General features: G+C 49.6%; 1 protein-coding gene across 1 annotated transcript; it reads right to left on the minus strand.

Moving 5' to 3' along the window:
- Positions 1–6,446: 6,446 nt before the first annotated feature.
- Positions 6,447–21,675, minus strand: LOC144118377 (uncharacterized). Its single transcript, XM_077651331.1, has 4 exons — positions 21,427–21,675; positions 15,453–15,640; positions 10,206–10,364; positions 6,447–7,053 (listed from the first exon to the last, which is right to left on the minus strand). Exons 1-4 carry the CDS (start codon positions 21,587–21,589, stop codon positions 6,553–6,555), a joined length of 1,011 nt encoding a protein of 336 aa, XP_077507457.1. The 5' UTR covers positions 21,590–21,675; the 3' UTR covers positions 6,447–6,552.
- Positions 21,676–22,557: the final 882 nt, after the last annotated feature.

Below are 22,557 nucleotides of genomic sequence, written 5' to 3' on the forward strand. Positions count from 1 at the left end.
GGCGGCGGCGAATCTATAGGGACTCGTGAGAGGCGATCGGCGTCAGAGTGCTTGCGTCCGGACTTGTAAACGACGGTGACGTCAAACTCCTGGAGGTGTACTTCAAATTGAGAAGCCAACACAGCGCGTGGTGACCGCTGACTGCCTTGAACGGTCGTCCGTACAGGTAGGGGCGGAATTTAGACGTAGCCCAGATGATGGCAAGACACTCCTTCTCAGCCGTCGAATACTTAATTTCGGCCTTGGAAAGGGAACGGCTAGCGTATGCGATGACTTTCTCCAGCCCGTCGCTTCTTTGAACGAGGACGGCGCCTAGGCCCACGCTGCTTGCGTCGGTACGAACTTAGTATCGGCGGTTTCATCAAAATGCGCGAGGATCGGTGGAGACTGTAAACGACGCTGAAGTTCTTTGAAGGCTTCTGTTTGCGGGGCTTCCCATTTAAATGGCACGTCTGCCTTCGTCAGTTTGGTCAGGGGCTCGGCGATGCACGAAAAGTTTTTCACAAATCGTCTGTAATAAGCGCATAGTCCGAAGAATCTGCACGCTGCGTTCCTATAGGCCGGGTTTTCTGCGGGTATGGGCGTACTCCTTCCTTGCTAACGATGTGGCCTAAAAACAACAGCTCTTCAAGGGCAAAGTGGCACTTCTCTGTTTTCAAGGTTAGGCCAGACGACTTGATGACGTTTAGTACCGTTCGAAGTCTTTTGAGGTGCTCTTCGAAGTTCGAGTCGAAGACAACGGCGTCATCGAAATATACCAGACAAATTTGCCACTTCAGATCTGCCAGTACTGCATGCATTACTCGCTAAAACGCCGCTGCGGCAGAAAAGAGACAAAATGGCATCACCTTGAACTTGAAGAGCCATCCGGAGTGATGAATGGCGTCTTCTCACGATCTCTTTCATCGACCTCAATTTGCCAGTAGCCGCTGTTGAGGTCCATTAATGAGAAATACTTGGCATTCCAGAGCCGGTTCAGTAAGTCGTCGATGCGGGGGAGGGGGTAGGCGTCCTTCTTATGTTTTTCAGGCGATAGTAATCAACGCAGAATCGAAGTGCGCCGTCTTTCTTTCTTACTGGAACAACCGCTGCCGGCCATGGGCTGTTTGATGGCTGGATGACGTCGTCGCGAAGCATTTCTTACACTTGATCCTGGATGGCTTTTCGTTCTCGTGGCGACACACGGTAGGGGCTTTGATGGAGAGGTCGGTCGTGCTAGTCGGTTACAATGCGATGCTTGGTAATCAGCGTTTGTCGGACCTTCGGCGATGACGAAAAACACTCGCTGTAGCTTCGAAGCAGATTGCGGATCTTGTCTTGTCGGTTCAGGGGCAGGGCTAGGTTGATGCAGAAAGTGGGCGATTTCTCTTGGTCAGGCGAATCTTCTGCGGAAGGGTCAGAGAGGGCGAAGGAGTATCGTACGTCGGATATTTCGTCGAAGGAAGCAATCGTCGTTCCTCTGTTAAAGTGCCGGTATTCTTTGCTGAAGTTAGTCCGCAGTATTTCGGCCTGGCCATTCAGGAAATGCGCGATGCCTCTTGCGATGCTGATCCGCGATCTAGAAACAACTGCATGTTCCCCTCGATGATTGCTTCAGCGTTAATGGCTTTCGTGGCGCCTACGGCCACGATAACGCTTGAACGGGGTGTGACGCTAACTTCTTCTTGCAGGACACTCAGGGAAACGTTATTTTCCAGAGTTTTCATTGAAGGGATGACCTCGTCCGTGGAAAGCGTGATCAGCTTGGACCGCAGGTCGATGACCACCGGATGCTCATTAAAGAAATCTATGCTCAAGATCACTTCGCGGGAGCATTGCGGTAGCACAACAAAGGACGCAGGTTAGGTATGTCCTTTGACAGTCACTCGCGCTGTGTAGCGCGTAATGAGGTGGCCCCCTCCGGTGCGAATTTGTGGGCCGTCCAAGTGGTCATGACTTTCCTCAGCTGCGCAACGAATGTTCCATTCATCATCGAGTAATCGGCTCCTGTGTCGACTAGAACGGTAACTTTCCGGCCGTCGATAGTCACTTCTAAGTCGGATGTCCTGGCTGTTGCATTGCATTTCGGCCTCGGTGTCGGGTCACGGCTTCGTCGCGTATGCGAATCGCGGGTAGGGCTTGTCGAAGCTTTTCTCTGTGGCGGCGTCGTTTTGAATGCAGGTCGCGTCGTAGTCGGGGTTGTCTTTTTGTGCGGCGTCGGTGCAGTGATTGTAGCGTCTTCATGCGGCGTAGCGGGTGCAGCGTCTTCATGGGGCGTGGTCGGTGGAGGATCTTCGGCGTTTCACTCGTGAGCAATCTCACCTCCAGAGGTTGCTGTCTTTAGTTTCGTCTACGGGGGCTGGGAGACCTTCCTCGTACCGCGGCTGCGTAGTTACGGCGTGGCCACGCAAAGCGCGAGGTTGACGGCGAGGTAGACGGCGATGGTGAGCGCGAAAGGCGGTTCGGCGTGTACTCCTCTCTACGCAGGTACTGGTAGATTTCCTGCGGACGCAATATTTTTGAAGCGCAGACTCCAGGCAAAGCGACGCAATACCTCGTTTTACCGCCTTGGAATGAGCCGAGTCATAGCTGAGCAGCTCTGAGTCGTAGCTGAGCAGAAGAAATTGTCTGACAAGTCAATGTCATAAGCTGTCATTACTTTGTATGATTCGTCTAGCCGGTCCCGTTTAGAAAGCAACGATACGTGCAGACGCATGGCAAAAAGGAAGTCTAGTGCTATTGCTGTAGCTATTGCTGTAGTGCACTTGAGTGATGCGCATTTGTGTTGATATCGACGTGCCTATAAACGCGGGCGGTCACTGTACGCTTGCACATTTGCTTCCCCATTTTGCTGATTAGAGTTAAGTTATTGAAGAAGGTATTAATATTAGCATTAGCTGAAAAAAGTATAAGGGGTTCACTGTACTACTATGTGATGGTTACCATACGTCCTGTGATTCCCATAAATTATTGAGAAAAGCAGTTTTTCAAAGTCTTATATGAACGCTTGTTTTCGCATATTGTAAAAATGCACCATAACAATCAATGTATCCAGATACCTCCTCGGGATGGTTGTAGGTTTCTGTTATTTATTGTCAAAAACACACCCCATTTTTTTCTATGGAGTCATTACTGGGTGCCAGTGAAGGACAAACTTTAAAAGCAATGTTTTGTCGGAAGATTAAAAGCCGGTCCGGTCACTACGTTGATAAGTAATATCCCAGGGTTTCCTCATGGTTATTACCCAAAACGCCCCCATTGGTTTTCTATCGTAGTTTTCACTACTCGGTATGAACACCGGAAAAAGTTGAGAAGCAAGTCTTTGCTACGCACCGGAAGTTAGACCGTTCCCATCGATGTGTACATATATTACAATATCCAAAAACGGCCTCACAGTTAAAACTTTTGACCGCGAGAGTTGGACACGGTTGCCTCTGATGAATGTAGTACAACACATTATAAGCTCTAAGGGCTGACCAAAAGCCTCAAATTCCAAGAAGTGAGAGAATATACATGGCATAAAAAAATTCACCGATGCAAAGTAAGAGGCGATAAAATTTCCTCCGCAAAATTTCAATGCTGCGCAGAAATCACAAGTGCGCTATCTGCGCGCAAGATGTCGAAAAGACTATTTCTACAATGATCTATTTCTGAAGCGTACAACTTTTCGATGTGGAAACCACTGAATAATTGCCCTGAAATGGCATTGATGTAAAAATATTTATCGACTCGCCCTTTCTCCGTATTAAGCACTCATTCAAGAGATATAATTGGGGATTTTGAACTTTTTAGTGCTGTCGTGGAAGCACGTTATGCACCTATTATGGGCATTATAGTTCTTTCTGTCTTGTGCAGAACGTCCTTTTCTGAGACGCTGTTGTACTTGTTTTATGTTAGCTCGTTATTTAAAGGTGTAGAATATGGGTTACAGCTCGGAGGAAGTTTTGAACAGGACGAAATAAGCAGGTGAAACAATTGTGGTCTTATCTGTGATCGAACAAGCCAGCCGTCATTCCTTCAGCGAAATGCAGCATACGTGCGACAAGGACGGAATACGAAGCGCGAAGTCCCTCACAGAACAGTACTGCCATAAAGAATTCACGGTGCATTATGTCTTTCTACATTCTCGTTGCTGTTTGATCCCTTACTTGCCAACGCATATTTTGAAGGACCTCCAGGCAGAAAAAAGAAGACAAAAACAAAGTTGCAGGCTAGCAAATTTACTCCTAGTCACGCCTATTCAGATCGAAGAACTGCAGAGGCTGGCGAGCAAAAGCGGGACTTATTCGAGAAAGAAAATGAGATATACAAGAAAACAAAATGTTACCTTCAGGCTTCAACTCGAGTTTCGTGCGGCTTCCATTTCAAAGTTCATATGAAAGCCGCGCGAAACCCGCGTCGAGGGCTCTGCGGAAAACTGGGATGCTGACCAAATTAGCGCCGGGAACATACAGAATGTTTAAGCAGGAAATTGGAAAAGAAAATATCTACGATAATTGCAGGCAAAGCTCTTTGTTGTTCGAGGCCAGGACGGGAGTATTGCGGCCTAGGGCATATCGAGCCCGGTACCACGTGACATGTCATGCGCTGCATGTGAAGAGGAGGAGGACACAGCTGAAAACTTGAGACTTTTCTGTAAAAGGCTTCAACCTGCAGTTGAAACAGCGGGGCTGATTAATTCAAAGCATTGAAGTTTAAGCACAGTGAAAAAAAAAACACAGGTTTTAAGCGGGTAGAAATAACCAAGCGAAGGTTATCTGATTGGTGGCTAAAATGTAGACGAGTGAAATTTCAAGAGTCATGGCAAGGTGGCGTCAGCCACCGCCCGATTTAAACGGTTCAACTTTATCCATCAATCTATATACCACCACAAAAAGTTATTGGTATATGCCGGTGACATCGCTCTTCTAGCAGACGGCGCGAGAGGCCTTCAAGACTTGACAGACATTTGTGAAAAAGATGCGGAGCCTCTACGACTGACATTTAGAACTGGAAAATCGGGAGACGTGGCTTAGAATGATGAGCCTGGTAGATCGACGCTACGCAACTTCTCTATACTTAAGGCTTAGAAGTAACTTGCTATATGAAAAAATTACGGCAGAAAAGGAGAAAATTATAAAGCAAAAAAACGCAGCTGTAATCAAGAATCGCGCGCTCTGGGGATATAACAAATACGAAGTCATTCGGGAAGTCTTGGAAGCGATGGGTAGAATTTTTCAGGCACTTATATATAAAGATGAAGTATCGATACTACACGGAGGCGAAGACCTAAGCTGCTTGCTGATGACAAGTGTCAAAGGGAAGTAACCGGTAGTATAGGACAACTTCGAAACAAAGTACTATGTTCTGAAAGTGCTCACCGGCAAACGATACAGCAGGATAAGCCGACGTTGGAGCTCTAGAGCCAGGAGGTGACTCAACTGCACGTCTTCCAGAGAAAATCTGGCACTGAGAGCGGCCTTCGAAGATCGTGGAGACAAAGCACTCCCCAAAAACTGATAGCGGTGGACAGTTTCTTATGCTTCCCTTTGTTCGGTATGACCAGCTGTTTCCTGGAACTCCTCATCAGGGCAGGGAGAAAAAGAAGTCAAGAGTTGTGTATGATCTGCCGCGTATCTTAAGTCTACTGAAGAGGTAAATCACTCTTCGCATTTGAAAAGCAGTATACAACACGGGTAACAAATGGAAAAGTGTCGCCTTCACTGCAGTTAATATCGCTTCTGAAATAACACTCCCAGCCGCGCAGCGATTACGCGACATCGCCATCACTGCTTTACGCTCGCCGCGGCCGGTTATAGTCTGTAATTTGGGTAGTCGGTTACAGAGAACACGACTTGGAAGCACTGGGATGTGTCATGCCACCTCTGCGTGTCTCCCGTCGTACTACGCGCTGTTTTCTAATCAAATTTATTATTCTGCCGGCATCAAAACGTTTTGACGCGGCTGGCGAGGACGTAGTTTTATGCTGCATATAAATGCAGTCGTCAATTCTATACTGACAATAAAAGAGTGTACAGCGTCAATCACTTACCATTTGGACCACCGACGCTTATTTTGGTGTTTTCTTGACACCCTTAACGCAGCAAGCCATTTTTTTTACGAAGTCTGCATCCAGCTGCGTGGTGCCCGTTGGCTGCCTACGGAGTGGGCCGAGATATGACGCGCACGCGAGCGGCCGGGAACCACCGCTGAGGGGTCGCACTGTACGTGGCGAGATCTATGGATCTTTGGAGCCAGATAACATGTTCAATACCTCAATACTTTGAAATATAATGCGGAGCGATGCTGACAGCATTACCATACAGGCGTCTATGCAACCAATAAGGAAAATAAGCAAAGCGCGCATGTGCTCAGTGTATAGGTTCCCAGGCATATGCAAGCAGCTGACGACGCTTTATTGATGATATATTTTATTCAGGCACATTGTAGGATACGGCTTGGCTTAAGCAAATCGGAATTAAACAATAAAAATACCTGATATACTTAAAACAGTAAAATATCTAATACAGGCAAAACAAATAAAGGACCATACCGCAGACTTTGGCGGTAAAAACAATGACGCGTAAAGGCCGCTCACTCGCTCTTGTGCGTCTTCAGGTGCCCCAACAAGTGCTCATTGCGGTAGAAGGTGCGCCCGCACCGGTCGCACAGGTACCGTCTTTCCCCAGTGTGCTTGTAGTAGTGCCTCTTCAGCGTACCGGAGCGGGCGAACTTCCCGCCGCAGTTCGGCCAGTCGCACGCGTACGGCTTCTCGCCTGTGTGCGAGCGCACATGAGCGTCGAAGTGAGTGCGCTTGGGGCCTGCTTCCGGGTTGGGGGAGCCTATCGCGGTGCTGGCGCCCTGGCCATTTGGGGACGAGCAAGAATGTGTCATCGTGTCCACGTGAGGAGGTGTCTTCTGTTCAGTGTGATGCTGCTGCTGTTCCTGGAGGCTTTGACGCTCCTGATTCTCACACAGGAGGAGGTCATGCTCGGCCTTCACAGGCAGCAATTGTGTTGCCGGGACGTTGACCGCGTACTTGCTCTCATCGACGATGGGATCCAGGCCCTCAGCCGGCTGACGCTGGTCCGGGAACTGCAGGCAGTTTTTTTTTATTAGTGCACTTAGCAGCTATACCAGAATGCCGATTGAATTATGTAAGAATGCGAAAATTCCACTGCTAGTTATCTACACCTCTTAGGCGTACCTCAGTTAGGTACACCTAAGAGGTGTACACTGTGTCATTATTTCTGACCAAGGAAACACGTCCGAGGATATTTTTTGCAAAATATGATCCGGCGCGCTCCAAGCAGGATAGGCGCATCGTAGTGATTCCTGACAATGCCACGCCGAAGGTGTCTATAACTGGCAAGTTGGTTGAAGAGGTCGGCTCCACAAGTAACCTTGAACAGGCGGATTCAGGTCCAGTTACTGCATTTAAGACGCACCCATATTCTCCGCGCTCCTTCCAGCATTGTTTCAGAGATTAAGGCCTCTTTGTAGGCAAGTTTAACCACAACTGGGAGTTTGTGGGCACTGTTCAGACCGCTGCGATGATACTGGATGGTTATAAGTACTGTGCACTCACTCAATGACTTATGTGCCTTAGCTGTTGAATGCTCACGCGATGGCAAACCTGGAAGCCCCACTGAAGAAACAACTCCTGCAACCACTTAGGCTGCTGTGGCTTGGTGTTACGTGGGCACAATGAAAAATGAACAGGGCGTAGCTTTCGCGCGGGCGGGTGACAGTAGCGACGATGTCCACGAAATGAACAAGGGACAGGTGAAGTATGGTGCCAGGGAGCAGCACTCAAAAAAGTTAATGCTATTCCTATGATCAATGCACTAGGCGAGCTGGACGAACAAGGGATATTTAGGCCTAAAAGCCTCCATATCCAGAGCAACTTAACAAGCACGCAACAGCACAAGTTTCTGTGCATCAGTTCACAGAAACAAGCAACCCCGTTGAAAAGAGGAGGAGAAAGAATATTCAAATGCGCACGGGGCGCCGGCGCGGAAGAAGAAAAAGGGCGCCCGTCTGCTGGGCGATGTCAGTGCACGTTAAAGATCCCCAGATGGTCAAAATTTTTCTGGAGTTCTCCACTGCAGCCTCTATCCCTGTCTTCCTTTTTCAACTGCCGCCTTACTCCCTTCGCTCATTGCATGGGTGAGGGGTACGCCGAGAAGTGAGACAGTTATTGCACCATTTCCTTTCCTCAAAAACCCCTAATAAAAAGTTTTCGGGCATCTAAGCAGTTCTTAAGATGTGTAAATGCGATAGCATCACTTGTAGCCGTTTCCGTCACTGAGATATGTCGCTGAGTTTAGTGCGGCTGCACTAGTTTTCAGAGTGCAGTCTTGGTGTTTAGAGATGGAGACATCGCAAGACGACAAACCGGCCACATTGCGGTCTCTCAGCTGAATTTTATTTGCGGAGCTCAGGATAAAGACGTGTTTCACCCACATTTTTGTCAGGTTTTTTTAATGAGAGCACTTTTCAGCAAGTACGATGAGATCACTTTGCCGAGCAATGACAGTATTTTTCCGAGCGGCACCATGGTGTTGGCAGTGCATTTCTTCATCGGGTTCCTAGGCAAACTCGACTTCATGATCTGGTCGTCGTCCTACGGGTACCTGAAGTACGTTGCATATTGTGTGGCATGTTCTCGAACGCCAAATCGATTGCGGTGCCTCGCGAAGTGCTGATTACACGGAAATATGCCACAGCGAAGAGCCCAAGGCAAATTCCTACATGTACACGAACGCTGGTCTTGTACTTCGCGAACAGTGAACTGCTACGTCCGCCTATTCTGCTGTCTCACCTGACGATAAAGACGCGAGAGATTAAACTTTGGACGATGATGACTCAATACACCAAATTTACTCTGGGAAGCATGAAGTGGTGGCGACGCCTTTCCATTTTGTGGAATGTCTAGCTGCCTGTACATGAATACCACAGTGGAACATTGTATTTCCTACACTGTAACTTGCAGAGGCAACATGCCACTGTTTACATGTACCCTATCAAGTCAGGTGGGACGATGCCTCTCGCCCAGTGCCTTGAGCGGAGGGGGTCAGCTGCTCCCATACTGAGTGTGGTCTGGCTTGTAATCCGATTGAGGGGGTATTGTATAGCCGCTCCAGGGAGGAGAACTTGTTTCCCTTCATCCTGGAGGTTGACTTGCCCTTCTCGGAGGGAAGGGTTGCCTTTAGCAGTAACAGGAGTGTTTCCTTGTCTTGCCTAGGCGGCGGCGGTGAGGTGTCGAGGAAAGGTGATGACATCATTTGCGTACCGCCTTTGTGCCATGGGTTTTTGAGGACGGCACGGTTTTCGAGCACTGAGCCAAGTAATGCGAGATAAAAACGTTTCTCAGGAAAGGAAAGAGCGCACCCTCTCTCCATTTTCCCAACCATGCCTCGAGGGGAGGGACGGAGGAAGGTGTGAAAGGAGAAAGGGAGAAAGAGATGCCGAAGCGGAGGGCTCCGGGTTACATGTTAAACCACCTTGGGATCTTTAATCTGCACTGAGACTGCACAGCACATGGGCGCCTTGCGTTTCACCTCCATCGCGACGCGACCGCCGCGACAGAAAAGGGGAAGCGCCACGGAAGAAAACAGAAGCTAAAAACAGAAAGGTTGGAGAACAAGAAAATTGGTTTACACTTTACTCGTACTGTGGGCTGGTCATTTTGATTAACCATTAGGTGCAGCGCCATTAGGTCAGCTTCAATGGTAGCTGCGCAGAAGCCTTCCTTTCGGATGTTGTGAATACAATATTGACTACAGACGCTTGCTGAATGAACCATAGTGTACATTTTTAGTCGCTGTGTACGAAATCATGAGGTAGCAAATAGAACATGGAATGACTCCTTCAGGCGACAGCTAACTCTGGTGCGCCTGCATTGTTCTCCACGGAGAAAATATGACTCAGCCGGGAATGCAAGCAGCGTACTCAAGAGGAGAGTGCTCATGTTACCATTCACATCAACAAATTCGGGTGCGGGCACAAGATGAAGTTCTCTCTTTTGAGAGTCCCGAACGCAAAAGAATCTCTTTGCACAGTGTACCGCTGAACAGGAAGCAGGTCCAATACATGCAAGGTTAACACATGTCGCAAACTAAACTCATCACAATCATTTGCGGCCAAAATTTTGAGAGCTACAAAAAGAAAGGCCACTTTGAAGCTATCAAAAACGTCGCTTGATGTGGTTAGAAAGCTTCAGCGCTCACATAATGGGAACCTACTCGTCCAACCTCCGGCATCATCGGAGCAGGCACGGAAAAGAACTTCCGCGATGAGCCCGTAGACTCTCCGGCGTGCGACGACAGGTCCGGGAAGGCGGTCCCTTTTGTGTCATCATCGGGAGTGTCATGAAATCCGCCAGGAACACCTTGTCCCGGCCGCTGCGTCAAAAATCATTAGCACTAGTCACTCACACTCTGCTTGGTCTGCAGGTATAGAGTTTGCAATGTTCCCCATCGTGACACACTGAGTCTCGTCTGCCGAAGTCCGCACACTTCTCTCTGGTGCCTAGCGGACAAGACAAGATCAAGCACTCGATTACTTTCCTTTGTCTAAGGCCCTGTACTGAAGACAGGCATAAGGTTTCATCAGTGCCGCTGGGAAGACATTCTGTAAACGAAAAATACAAAAGTGGTCATTAGGAAAAAGTTGCCGGTTTAACTCAATCAAAATTTACCTCATTTAAGAAAGCGTATTCTTAGTCCAGCAACTGTACAGTTTCCTGTCACCTTTCCAAAGCAGATAAGTGGAGAAAAAGGCACACCAGTGCACTTTGCATTTCTCGCTGCAAGTTCTTCGTTTAGAGGACGCAGTCGTCCCTACTTGTAATACCCAAGCTCCCAACGAAAGTTATTTGAAGCAGGAAGCAGACTTGCAGCATCTAAACCGAAAATGGTTATGAGAACGACTTGCCCGCTTTCGGACGCTGGAGAGCTGTCCAGTCGTTGATATTGCGCGCGTTGCCAGAACGTAAAGTGTTTCTTTAAACGCTCTCTATATTGGCGCTTGCTACTGCCTAGGCGCCGTATAATTACTGCTCGTAAAAGCAATTTAGGAACTTCACATTTTTGCTATAGCCATGCAAAGCTCTTGCATTATTAAAAGCGTCTTTAGCGCCCGGGCGAGCGGCACCAAAGCCACGAAATGCCGATTGATCGAATTTTGCTAACATTAAAATTTATAGTTGTGTGCAGTGCCCATTTAGGTTGGCTTAGAATGCGCCGCTTGGAAAGGCGGTGGTTTTTGTATCGTGGTCCGAACTTCCCATGCGTTTGGTCGTCGAGGAAGCAGAACTTGCAGTCTGGGAATCAGAAATGAGCTGTCAGCTGCGTCCCCGAGCGTTTTATCTCAAGCAGCCTCAAAATGCCGCCTGAAGCACTTCACGCATGCGCTTTCTGAGACAAAGGTTGCTTTCCTCGTCCTACTGCATGCGCCCTAAAGGAACCAGGTAGTCATCAACATACCGTACAACTAGCACAGTGAAGACTTCCGAGAGTGTAGTCGACAGGGACATTTCTGCTCATGCCAGGCAAGTCTCAGGTCTCTGCAGGAGGTGGGACAAACCGCCTACCCTACGGGCTGCACTCGACATGAGGTACACTGAGAGCTTCCTCAGGCTCCCGCTTCACTGTGTGCGGAAACAGCACAGGCATAGAGGTATGCTCTCCGGCGTATGACGAGAGATTTGGCTCCGGGGTCCGCGTGGTGTTCGCCGCTTCAATATCTGGAGCCTCAGGGCATACGCTAGACACACGTCGTTCCGGCTCGTGCATCAATGATAGGTACAAATTCAAGGAAAAAATTGGCTGGGGCTTAGCTAAGGTTCAGCCTGGATATCTCGAAGCGAAAAAAATCGGTGATGTTTATGGTATTGCTTATGATTATGCTTTATGATTTAGCCTGTGATTTAGCTCGGGTGTTTCACTTGCTCGTGTGTCTCTTGCCTTTTCACTCTTCCTTCGCAACTGCTCAGCAATTCCCGAACTTTAACCATCTTGGCTACTCTAAGCTGACATGGCCGAACGTCGCTGTTCAGCTTCCTTTTCACGCCGTTTAGCGAGACGTGACTGTCGTACTCCTGGCGTTTCAGACTCGGCTTTGCTGCGTCATTTAGCGAGATATTCTTCTCGTTGTTTGGGTGTCTCGGACGCTCGTTGAGCTTTCAGCCTTTCATTTCTTCGCTCCTTGTCAGCCAACTCCCGTGGTAGCACTTTTGTATCGGTGGTATCACTCTCTTCTCCTTCTATGTTGAATGCGCACACCTATTCTCTGGCACGTGGTTATATAGTCGGCCTTCGCGATAAGCACGCGCTGGCGGCGAACGTCAAACGAAGACGCATAGCGTGCGGCAGTGGCCACCTACGCCGCGCGTGACGTCACGCGCGGCCGCGGTTAAAGGTCAGGCGACGCAGTCGGCGGCGGCCACCTGCGTCGGGCGTGACGTCACTCGTGCTCCGACATACGCCGGCTCGCACGAAGCGCGGTGTTGACTAGCGTAGGGAAGCTTTTCGCTTCAAAAATTATGTGCATTACCCAGGATATACAAAGCGAAAAAGAGATTGAGGTCTCCACTGACCCACGGAACTGGTTGTACGCCTTTTCTTTCGTGAAAATGAACGGCCTTCGCAAAGTTGTCAACGCCAATGAACTCTATGAACGCCGTCGGCTCAATTGTTTTGTTTGATTTTTAAGGAAAGGAAATGACACAGTAACAGTATCGCATATCTCGGTTGACACCCGAACCGCGCCGTAAAGGAAGGGGTAACAGAGGGAGAGAAAGAAGAAAGAGAAAAAAATAATTAGTTTTTGGGGAAAGGAAATGGCGCAGTATCAGTATCTGTCTCATATATCGTTGGACACCTGAACCACGCCGTATAGGAAGGGATAAGGGAGGGAGTGAAAGAAGAAAGGAAGAAATAGGTGCCGTAGGGGAGGGCTCCGGAATAATTTCGACCACGTTGGGATCTTTAACGTGCACTGACATCGCACAGCACACGGGGGCCTTAGCGTTTTTCCTCCATAAAAACGCGGCCGCCGCGGTCCGGTTCGAACCCGGGAACTCCGGCTCAGTAGTCGAGCGCCCTAGCCACTGAGCCACCGCTGAGGGTAAAAGAGAAAACTGCAAAGTTGGATTTTCGAAGAAAGGCGCGGCGCTGCGGAGCGGCGGAACACCAGTGGCTCGGTGCTACTAGTGGCGCAGGCGCCGCAGAGACTAGGGAGCTTGAGAGAGAGAAACGAAACGTCAGGCGACGGAGTCGGCGGTGCGCCGTGCGTCACGTCACTCGTGCTCCGACATATGCCGCCTCGCGCGAAGCGCGGTGTTTGCTAGCGTAGTGAAGCTTTTGGCTTCAAAATTAGCGGACGCTTCTCGGTAATGCAGTTTGTGTACTTCTTATTTCTCAATTTCTGATTTCTTTTATTTCATTACATATACGTTGCTTAATCAATTTGTACATTTTTGTTTTATGTACGACACAACTTAGGATTGACAGTTCGTGCGGACAACTTCCGTCCACGCGACTCATATGAGCCAAGAAAGGCTTTCGCCTTAAAATCACAGTGCCGAAGTTGCAGACGGAGAATCTTCGAACTTGCCTTGTCTCTCCTCTGTCGTTCCGTCTTCGTTTATGCGCTGAGCTTACACGGATGCCCAACTTCTCCAAACTCACTGCCTCCTATAGGACCGAATCATTAGTTCTGGTTCCTCACGGTGAGCCTGTCCTAAAGCTACTTTGCAACGCAATCATCTAGGCGCGGTAAAGATAATCTGCCGATGTCTGCGCCACTGCTGAATAGTCTGTGGCACAGCAGACAATATCAAGTACACGGTCACTTTCCTGTTCCTAATGTCTTTTGTCGCTCACGAGGAGGCACCAGGGGTCATTCACACCGCCTGACAACAGTTTATACGAAAAAAAAAAATAGCCGCCGCGGTGTTTGAGTGGTTATGGGGCTCGGCTGCTGGCCTGAAAGACGCGGGCTCGATGCCGGCCGTGGTGGTCGAATTGTGATGGAGGCGAAATTCTAGAGACCCGTGTGCTGTGCGATGTCAGTACACGTTAAAGAACCCCAGGTGGTCGAAATTTCCGCAGCCCTTCAATACGGTGTCTCTCATAGCCTGAGTCGCTTTGAGACGTTAAATCCCCCATAAACCATAACCTATAAAACAAAATGTAGAAACGCTAATGCCTTGATTTTATTCTGTTTTTCAGGAGACTGCGTGCAGCTCTTAATAGCGCTTTAGCCGCGGCGTAGCTTTGAGAGACGTAAGTCTGATGCACACCAAGACCCTCGTGTGCTTTGTTTACGCTCCGCTCCGTTAAAAGTAACAGTTTTAACACGATAGCGATAAAGGCCCCGTTCTCCAGGAAATCCAGTGTCGGCATTGAGAGCGAAATATCACGGCCATGGCTCTGGCAGGTGGTCCCCAAAGAGCAACCTAGGAGGCGGGTGGGCTACGTAGGTCACATGAGCTTGAGGCGTCATCACAACCTGTCCACCGTACAGTAAATAAACTGCCCACCGTGACAGGTGGCATCTAAATTAGTCATTAATAACACGGGAAGCAACGTGGGCCACACAAATCCCTCCCCTGGGAGCACCTGCCATCGCAGGGAAGTGGCGCATCGCTTAGCCGTTGCATCACTGCGCCAAGAGGGGTGTGAGGACTGCCAAGGATCTATGAATGTGACGCAGGAAACGACCTTCCGCATAAATGGGAATTAATCCATAACGCTACCGCGTCAGGCGGGGCTTCAGTGTCCGTGCATTTTTTTTTTCTCTCGCAGTAATCTCTTGGATGTGTGACCGATTACACATCAACTCGGGCTCTCTTCAAATTCTGATGTCTGTCGTCAGCAATGACAGCGCATCTAACCAAGCTGATGGCAGGTGTAGCCTGTATAAGTTACAGGAAGCACTTGTCTGCTTAAGAGCGGAAAGCCTTTCCCTGTCCTTTGTCCCTTCATTGTTCTTTTGCATTTTCTTTATTATCATTCTTTTATTTTTGGTTCGATATTTTTAACTTTATTTATTTTCAATTTTTTTTATTCCTTTTGTGTTTATTTTTATTTCTTTTAGATTTTGTTTTCATTCTCATTTTTCATTTTGTTTGTTTATGAACTGCTGCCTAATCGACTTTTACATATTTATTTTATTTACCATAAACTTATGATTCACAGTTCGTGCGGTCAGCTTCCGTCGACAAACTTTCCACAACTTCCGTCCATGCCACTCATGAGCAAAGAAAGGCTTACGCCTTGATAAGAATGCAGGCAAATCACCTATTACTTTTCGCTCGGCACAAGGAATGCATTACAGTTTGATCGCGCAGGTTGGCAGAGCAAACAAGAAAATTGGTTTTAAGGAAAGAAAGAGGAGTTAGGTAGCAATGAAAGTAGAAAGAGGAACGCGCTAGTTTTGACAGCGTGGCGTGCTATGCATTAAACTACTCAACTCACACGACTCACCAGCAGTGTCACGTCGCCTGGGGCCTGCTCGCGCTCGTCGGCAGTGACAGCGCTTCGCAGGAATTCCATTCGCTCAAGGTGGACCCAGCGGTAGATAAAGTGCTTGCCCGAACGTCTCCGGCTTTCTTTTTTCAGCTCCTTGAGGTACTGGCCGCGCAGCTCTTGGATCTTTTCCACCACTTCCGGCACTGCGGGAATGGAATTGAAAGCTTTTGACCCGCGTGCCCCGGCGGTATCATTATTGAAATTGCGGATTCTGTGACTCCTTAGAGCAGTTCTTATTTCATGTTCTTAAGCTTCATTGCTGTGGCTTACATATCGCGACCTAATACGTCACGTCGACTGACGAATGTGCCCCAATCTAGTAATACTATAAACAGCGTACAACGCGAAGAAAAACAGCTTCCGCGGCGGCTGCTCTGAGTTTAAGGCATCGTTATATTGCCGCGTGCCCATGGGACAGCAGACGACTATGACAAAGTGGGCATGTGGCCGATAATCTACACAGAATCACGAAGTGGCGTCTCTATTCTTCACCAGTACCACAGGCGAAGCCCAGGGGCTGCAGGTGGACGGTTGGACTATGTCGTTGGTAAGCATTTCTTGCACTTGGCATGGCAGAAAGTGTAAAGAAGGCTTGCGACAGTTGCATTGGCACAAGATGAGAAGCACAGCGAAGAGTGCACAAGATGGTTGACTCGCCCACCGGCCCAATTCGTCTTCCTTGTCTGCGATCCCATGGGCACTAAGCAAGCAATATATTCACCCACGATGGTCTGCGAGAAATGTACGCACCTTCCATTTTCCTGCTGTTAGCATTAATTACAGTGTTAATTGCGTCGTTGCATCTGCATTAGACTAATTCGAACGGTAAAGTGTCATTTTTCCCGTGTATTGTGTGCAAGGTGACTGATGACGCAAGATTATAAACACTGCATTCTTGGTCTATCCGGAACCCCAACTTGCGCCCACTGATGCACATCCCAAAACCAAGTACGCCATTTAAAAGTACCCTCTACCCGTTCTTACTGTCCCCTCATCTCTTTCATTCCACTTCTCAAAACTGCTTGTCATCCTTGCTGGCTCCACCACCGGGAGCCGAATTCCTACTGCCACTCCTGGTACAGTACGTCCGCGACGTGCTTTTCCTTTACTGCCAACCCAATACCCAAAATGTTGCCCTAGGTGCGACAACCCAGAACCCATCATCCACGACACCGTCTGGTTGTTCTGAAACCCGCCATGGAACCAACTACTCATCTCCCACCCTTAATGCTCCTTCTGACTCAGACCCGAGCGGCCAGAAAGGGCTAATCGAGCGGGCGTCGAGTCAGCAGGCGGCGTCTTGGACTGAGTAGGGTGCATCAGTGACAGTGTCGAGCTACAACGAGGCACCCTAAGATTGCGCCCATGAAGGGAGACAAACATCACTAACCCCAACAACAGCACCCCTCCCCTTTCTCTTCCGTTGGGGCTCAAATATGTTTTTACCGCAACCGCCATGCGACGCGCCTCTCTGCCTTTTATGGCGAGTGCCGTTCTACGGAGGCCCCGACCATGAGTCGATTCAGTGCAGTCCGACGGCACAGCTGGCGCGACGCCAGAAAAGTGGCGCGGTCTAAGAACTGAGGAGAAACAGGTGGAGGGAGCCAGACGTAGCGCGACACCAAAACTTTCGCGTGGGCTGTGGTCGATTATGGCTCTCCTGCTTTTCGCATGGCCTCATGCCACAGCCATCGCGCGGCCTAAGAAAAAAAAATTCAGGTGGCACTTTGGCGATCTAAAGTGAGCCAGGAGAAATCCTTTCTGTGCCCAGTTAGGCTGTATCTGTGAATTTTTATTAGTTTGTTTTTCATTTTTATTTTTAGTTTCTAATTTAAAAAATTGATTGTGGCTTAGCTCCGCTATGCCAGGATATACGTAGCGGGAGGTACATACGATTCCCTGGCTGAGCTTGTTGTTCTGGTAAGGGCAAATGAAAAGTGTGATACATTGGATTGCTCACTGGTGACAAGTCCTTTTGGCACCACAGTCTCTCGCACACACTAAAAGTGTGTCCAAACCAATTCCTCACAGTCTGCTTAATGTCCGGGTCGCAGATGCACTTTCGGAAACTCGAAAGTTGTCATCAGTCACACGACGGTCCTTTACATTCTCTTTTGATGGTTGCCGTTGACTGACACCTTCCATAGGTTCCGTCTCGGCGGCTATACGGCGTCTATACGCCTGTAGTCTGGCGTCTCCGTTTGTCAAGGCGTTCCTCTCTGTTAGGCCGCCTCCGCTGCTCTCTTCCCCTTCTGACGCTCAATCTCTGTTCCTAGAGTTGCCAACTGCCAGGCGACAACCTCAGGATCAGAAGAGTTATTGTTGTCTTGTCCATACCGCCGTTTAGCAGCGGCTGAACTCTCCTTCTGTGTGTCCATATGAAGCGTTGCGATACAGCCGCCAATTACATCTCCACCTTTTATAAGCAATGCTGCGCATGTGATGACGCGCGATTCGGCTGATAGAGCGACGTGCGGCGAGGCGGTGGCGACGAACGCGGCGCAGCTGTTGGGTGTCTCTGGTTACGATAGTATCGGCGCATGCGCACAACTGCTCATCCGCGTCACATTCACATTTGAGGGTGGAGCGATGGTGGCGATGAAGCGCGTGGCGCACCCACTGCTCCTCTCCGGTTGCCATGGTAACGGCGCATGCGCACAACTGGCCTCTAGCATGTACCGCGAAATGTTTGACTGGTAGCCTAGTGTAGCTCCCGCTACAAAATTGGTGTCATTTATTTCCTATTTTTAACGTTTTTTAAATTTCCTAATTTTTTAATTTCGTAATTTTATTTCGTTCTTAATTTATATTTCTAATTACTAATTAATGCCTAATCACAAGTAATTACTAATTATTAGTAATGACCCGTTACTGGGTTATTACTAAGAGTATATGCGTTATAGCAATTACATCATTGATGACGTCATAGTGTGACAGATTTCGCGGACGGATGGATGACAACGATGAGCCAAGAAAGGCTTTCGCCTTAATATTTTGTGTACGCGAGAACATGTGTGCGTTCTACCTCGAGCGTTCGTGAGCGTTCGACCTTGACGCAGGTTGCGCACTGCGAAATGAAACAAGACGTGCCTCCGAACGCTGCTTCCACAAACGCTGAATCCACAACGGTCCGAGTCAAACGCTCAGTTCCAATAACTCTTGCGAACTAGCCTCAACCTTGAGTGTCACATGTGCGCTTATGTGCAACGAGAACTCGTGTGACACCACCCGGAGCGCTGTATACGACGCATGGTTGCATCACAATTTTGATAAGAAAGTTGGTTTTGGGGCAAGGTTTTGGAGGCAAGGAAACGTCGCAGTAACTGATAGATCTCGGTGGACACCTCAACCGCGCTTTAAAGGGAGAGATAATCTGGGAAGGCATAAAATTGCAGGCGCATATGTCGCCGGTTGGAACCCTTGTCACTAGGTAGCCTTCAGCTTGACCAGAGCATGTAATCTATATGCACCGATAAATCGTACACACCACACGAGGACGCGTATGACAAACAGGTGCGCCAAAATTTTGGTACGAACGTAGTCGGGAAACCTTGCTCCAAATGGCGGTCCGCCGTAGGAGAAAGTGGCACTTCAAAGACGATGGAGAGGTGTGCATCGTCGCGCTCGACGCTGCTGTTGCGACTGCAGCTATCTGGGACCAGCTCTCGGGCATTGATGCTGGTCGCCAACGGAATTTCGTCCACTGGGCTTAGCAAGGCTTTCGCCTAGTATATTAAAGCGAAAGCTTTGCTGGCCGCGAACTTGCGACTTGGCCGTCGCGGTGCTCCGAGGAAGCACATCACGTCACAACGCGCGCCTCGCCGCGGATATTTCTCTCCCTCTCGCTCCCTAGTCACTACTGCGCATGCGCCACTAGTAGCACCGAGCCACAGGTGTTCCGAAGCTGCGTAGCACCGCGCCTTTCCTCAAAATTTAACTTTCAATATTCAGTTTTCTCTTTTCTTTTTCCCTCCCTCCTTTGTCCCTTCCTTTACGGCACGGTTCGGGTGTCCACCTAAATATGTGAAACGGTTACCGTGGCATTTCTTTTCCTCAAAAACCAAATAAACAGAGTGAGCCGTGCGTTCACAGAGTTCATTGGCGTTGACAACTTTGCAAAGGCTGTCCATTTTCACGAAAGGAAATGCGCACAACCGGCTCCGTGGGTCAGTGGAGACCTCAATCTCGCTTTCATGTACATGGCGTTGGTGTCAAAAGGCTGCTTTGATTGCGTTCCGCACACTGGATAGGCAGCGCGGCCTGCCTGCCACCCTGGGAGGTCGCATGCAGTTAATGATTGATCGCGAGAGATTGATCACCAAATGAACGCTGCGGCCTAGCTATTGCTGCAGTGCCGCATGTCAGCCACAACACTGTCCGCGCTAATACATTCAGGCCACACGTCTCTCACCACCGCCACATGTATCAAAGCATGAATGAGGCGTCCGCATATCCAGGGAGCCAGCTTTGCGCTCTTTCACAAATCCATCGCTGTTTAGAATATTGTCAACGCCAATGAACACAGTGAACGCCGACATCTTTGGCTTTGTATGTCCTGAATTAGCTGAGCTAATCCACGTTAATTTTTTGTGGCAGATAGGGTTGGCGCGACGCCAGAACTTCGCGCGGCCTAAAGGCAAATTCCAAGCGACGACCCGCAGCGCGCTACGAATCCGCGAAGGAGCAATGTGTCTAAGTGTAGACCTCTAGGGAGCGGGCAGTCGCGGTCTGTCACATTAAATAAGGGGTCTAAAATAAAATTACGAAGGAAAGAGGTGTGAAGAAGACTACGTGGATTAAGCGAAGAATAAAGAAGAATAAGCATTCGGTGGAGAGAGATGATTGGTGGAGAAGGAGAAGATGACGACAAGGCTAACGTGGACTAACGCCAAGGCTATGAAAGGGCGAGGGAGAGCGAGGTACGGGGGGGAGGTGAACAGAGAAGCGGAGGCTCCGGCGGGTCAGGTACTCTTTGGCGGGAAGAGAGCGACACCGGCTACTGCTCCGGTGAGATCGCGTTCTAAGACTTCGCATTGTGGACTTCCTGCCGTTCCTGAGCCCGTTCCGGGGAGTCAACGGAGGTCGCTACCACCTGCTACGGCCAGGGGTGTCTCCAGCGCTGTTGCCACCCATCCGGGTGGGGCCCCCACGCAAACAACGCCGGCATCATCTCCACGGGCGCTTGGACCGGGAGCTTATACGACGCAGCCAGCGATGCCAGCCCAAGCACGTCGAACGCCGCCTCGACGCCGGCTACTGGATCCATATAATGGAGCTTATACGACGCAGCCAGCGATGCCAGCCCAAGCACGTCGAACGCCGCCTCGACGCCGGCTACTGGATCCATATAATGCCGCATCCGCACCGAACCAACCGTGAGCACGAACGCCGACCACTAACAGTAGAACGCTAATAGTAAACGCTGGTCTAGTGCTATGGCTGACGAAAAATTTCTCGACTGCCTCCCGTTAAACAGCGTGAAAGTAGTTTTTCACGCAGAGAAGCCCTTTTCGTGTGCGAACGAAATAAAGAGGGGTAATAAGTTGCGAAATATCGCCTGTCTTTACTGTACCCAGAACTACATAACGCCCCTGTGTTCCACTGTAACTGGTCTGCGCTAAGTAAAGCAGCGCAGCAGAGCGAGGACTGGCTCTAGTCAGAAATTTGTGCACTACGCAGCGAAGCCAAACACTGCCTTGTATTTTCCACCCCTCGTTTTCCTCGTACCTTCATACCCCCCCGTGCACGGTAGAGGTGTGCATCTGAGTGAGAGTTACTGAGCCTTTCTTTCTCGTAAAACCGTTAAGCACGGCGTGGCTAAACAAGGAACAAGGATCTGAACCACGGAACGCTAAGCCGAAACGGCGATGAATTTAAGCCGCTCGACAAGCAACAAAAGACAGAAGGGACGCCGCGGTCCCGACCTTACCACTGAACTCATTGTCCAAGGAGTCGGCGATGATATCGTGGGCACAGCGGCGCTTGCTCTCGTCGGCGTAGCTCGGGTGCTCACGGTCCCACAAGCACCTTGCGTTGGAGTACAGTCTGATTAGCTGGGCCTCCTCCTTGTTCGTCCACACACGCTCGCCCATAACTGCTGGCGTAAGTCCAAGTCCAAGTCCACTTCGCGATAGATAATTCGACCTGAAAACACGAAGGAAAGCGCGTCGGGGGTTCTTCGTTTGGCTCACGAGACGCCAGAGGCTGCGCACTGACTTCTTGTCTTGCAGACGAACGCACAACGACTGCACAGTATATCGTTCTGTTCTTTGCGTCTCTACCTCACTATTCCGACAACCAGGCCGCCCAAACTAGTTACAAAACATCTTTCGGTCAAGCCCACACAAGTTATAAAACGCCCTTCGGTCAAACGCTTGCCCACTCACCTAAGCGTGCTGCTGCTACTGCTGCTTCTGCCTAGGGAAGAAAAATACCTGCAGCGTCCGCACGCTCTGCACATACATATATATATATGTCGATTAGAGCGCCGGAACATGCAGCGGAGGAGCGGAGAAACAGAGCTTGTAGCGCGTCCGATTCAGCGCCGCCTGGTTGGCTGGATCAGACGCGCTGTCGGGTGGGCGTAGAAGCGCTTTCGCAACACTGCATGATCACATCTTGAGGTACGAGCGTCCGCGTTCTGCCAAAGGGACATGTGCGTCTGCGTCATTGACCGATTGATTGAAACAACATTATTGTCCAGCAAAGAAGGATGGATTACCAATGCGCTCAGACGACGGCTCGGAACTCCTGTGTCCGGGCGGCGAGAGAGAGAAAGAGACAAGTTTATTTGCCACAGCTGTCGGGAATAAGGGCAGGCGGGTCCTGTGTTGCCCCCAGGCGGGGGCGACGTCCTGCGCCCAAGAAATGAAAGTTGAATGGTCTTGTATGGCTGGGTGAGGAGTTGGTCCCAGTTTTCCGCAGAGGGAAATGGCAGGAAGGCCTGTGGGTGCGGGGTTTATGCGAAGCATATTAACGTAGGTTTCGGGCCTTCGCGCGACGCCCGGCGGTGGCCACCATTACCCCTGAAGTGGGGTCACATGACATGACGTCACGTGAT

The sequence above is a fragment of the Amblyomma americanum genome, chromosome 1 (assembly GCF_052857255.1).
Source record: "Amblyomma americanum isolate KBUSLIRL-KWMA chromosome 1, ASM5285725v1, whole genome shotgun sequence".
NCBI classification, from domain to species: Eukaryota; Metazoa; Arthropoda; class Arachnida; order Ixodida; family Ixodidae; genus Amblyomma; species Amblyomma americanum.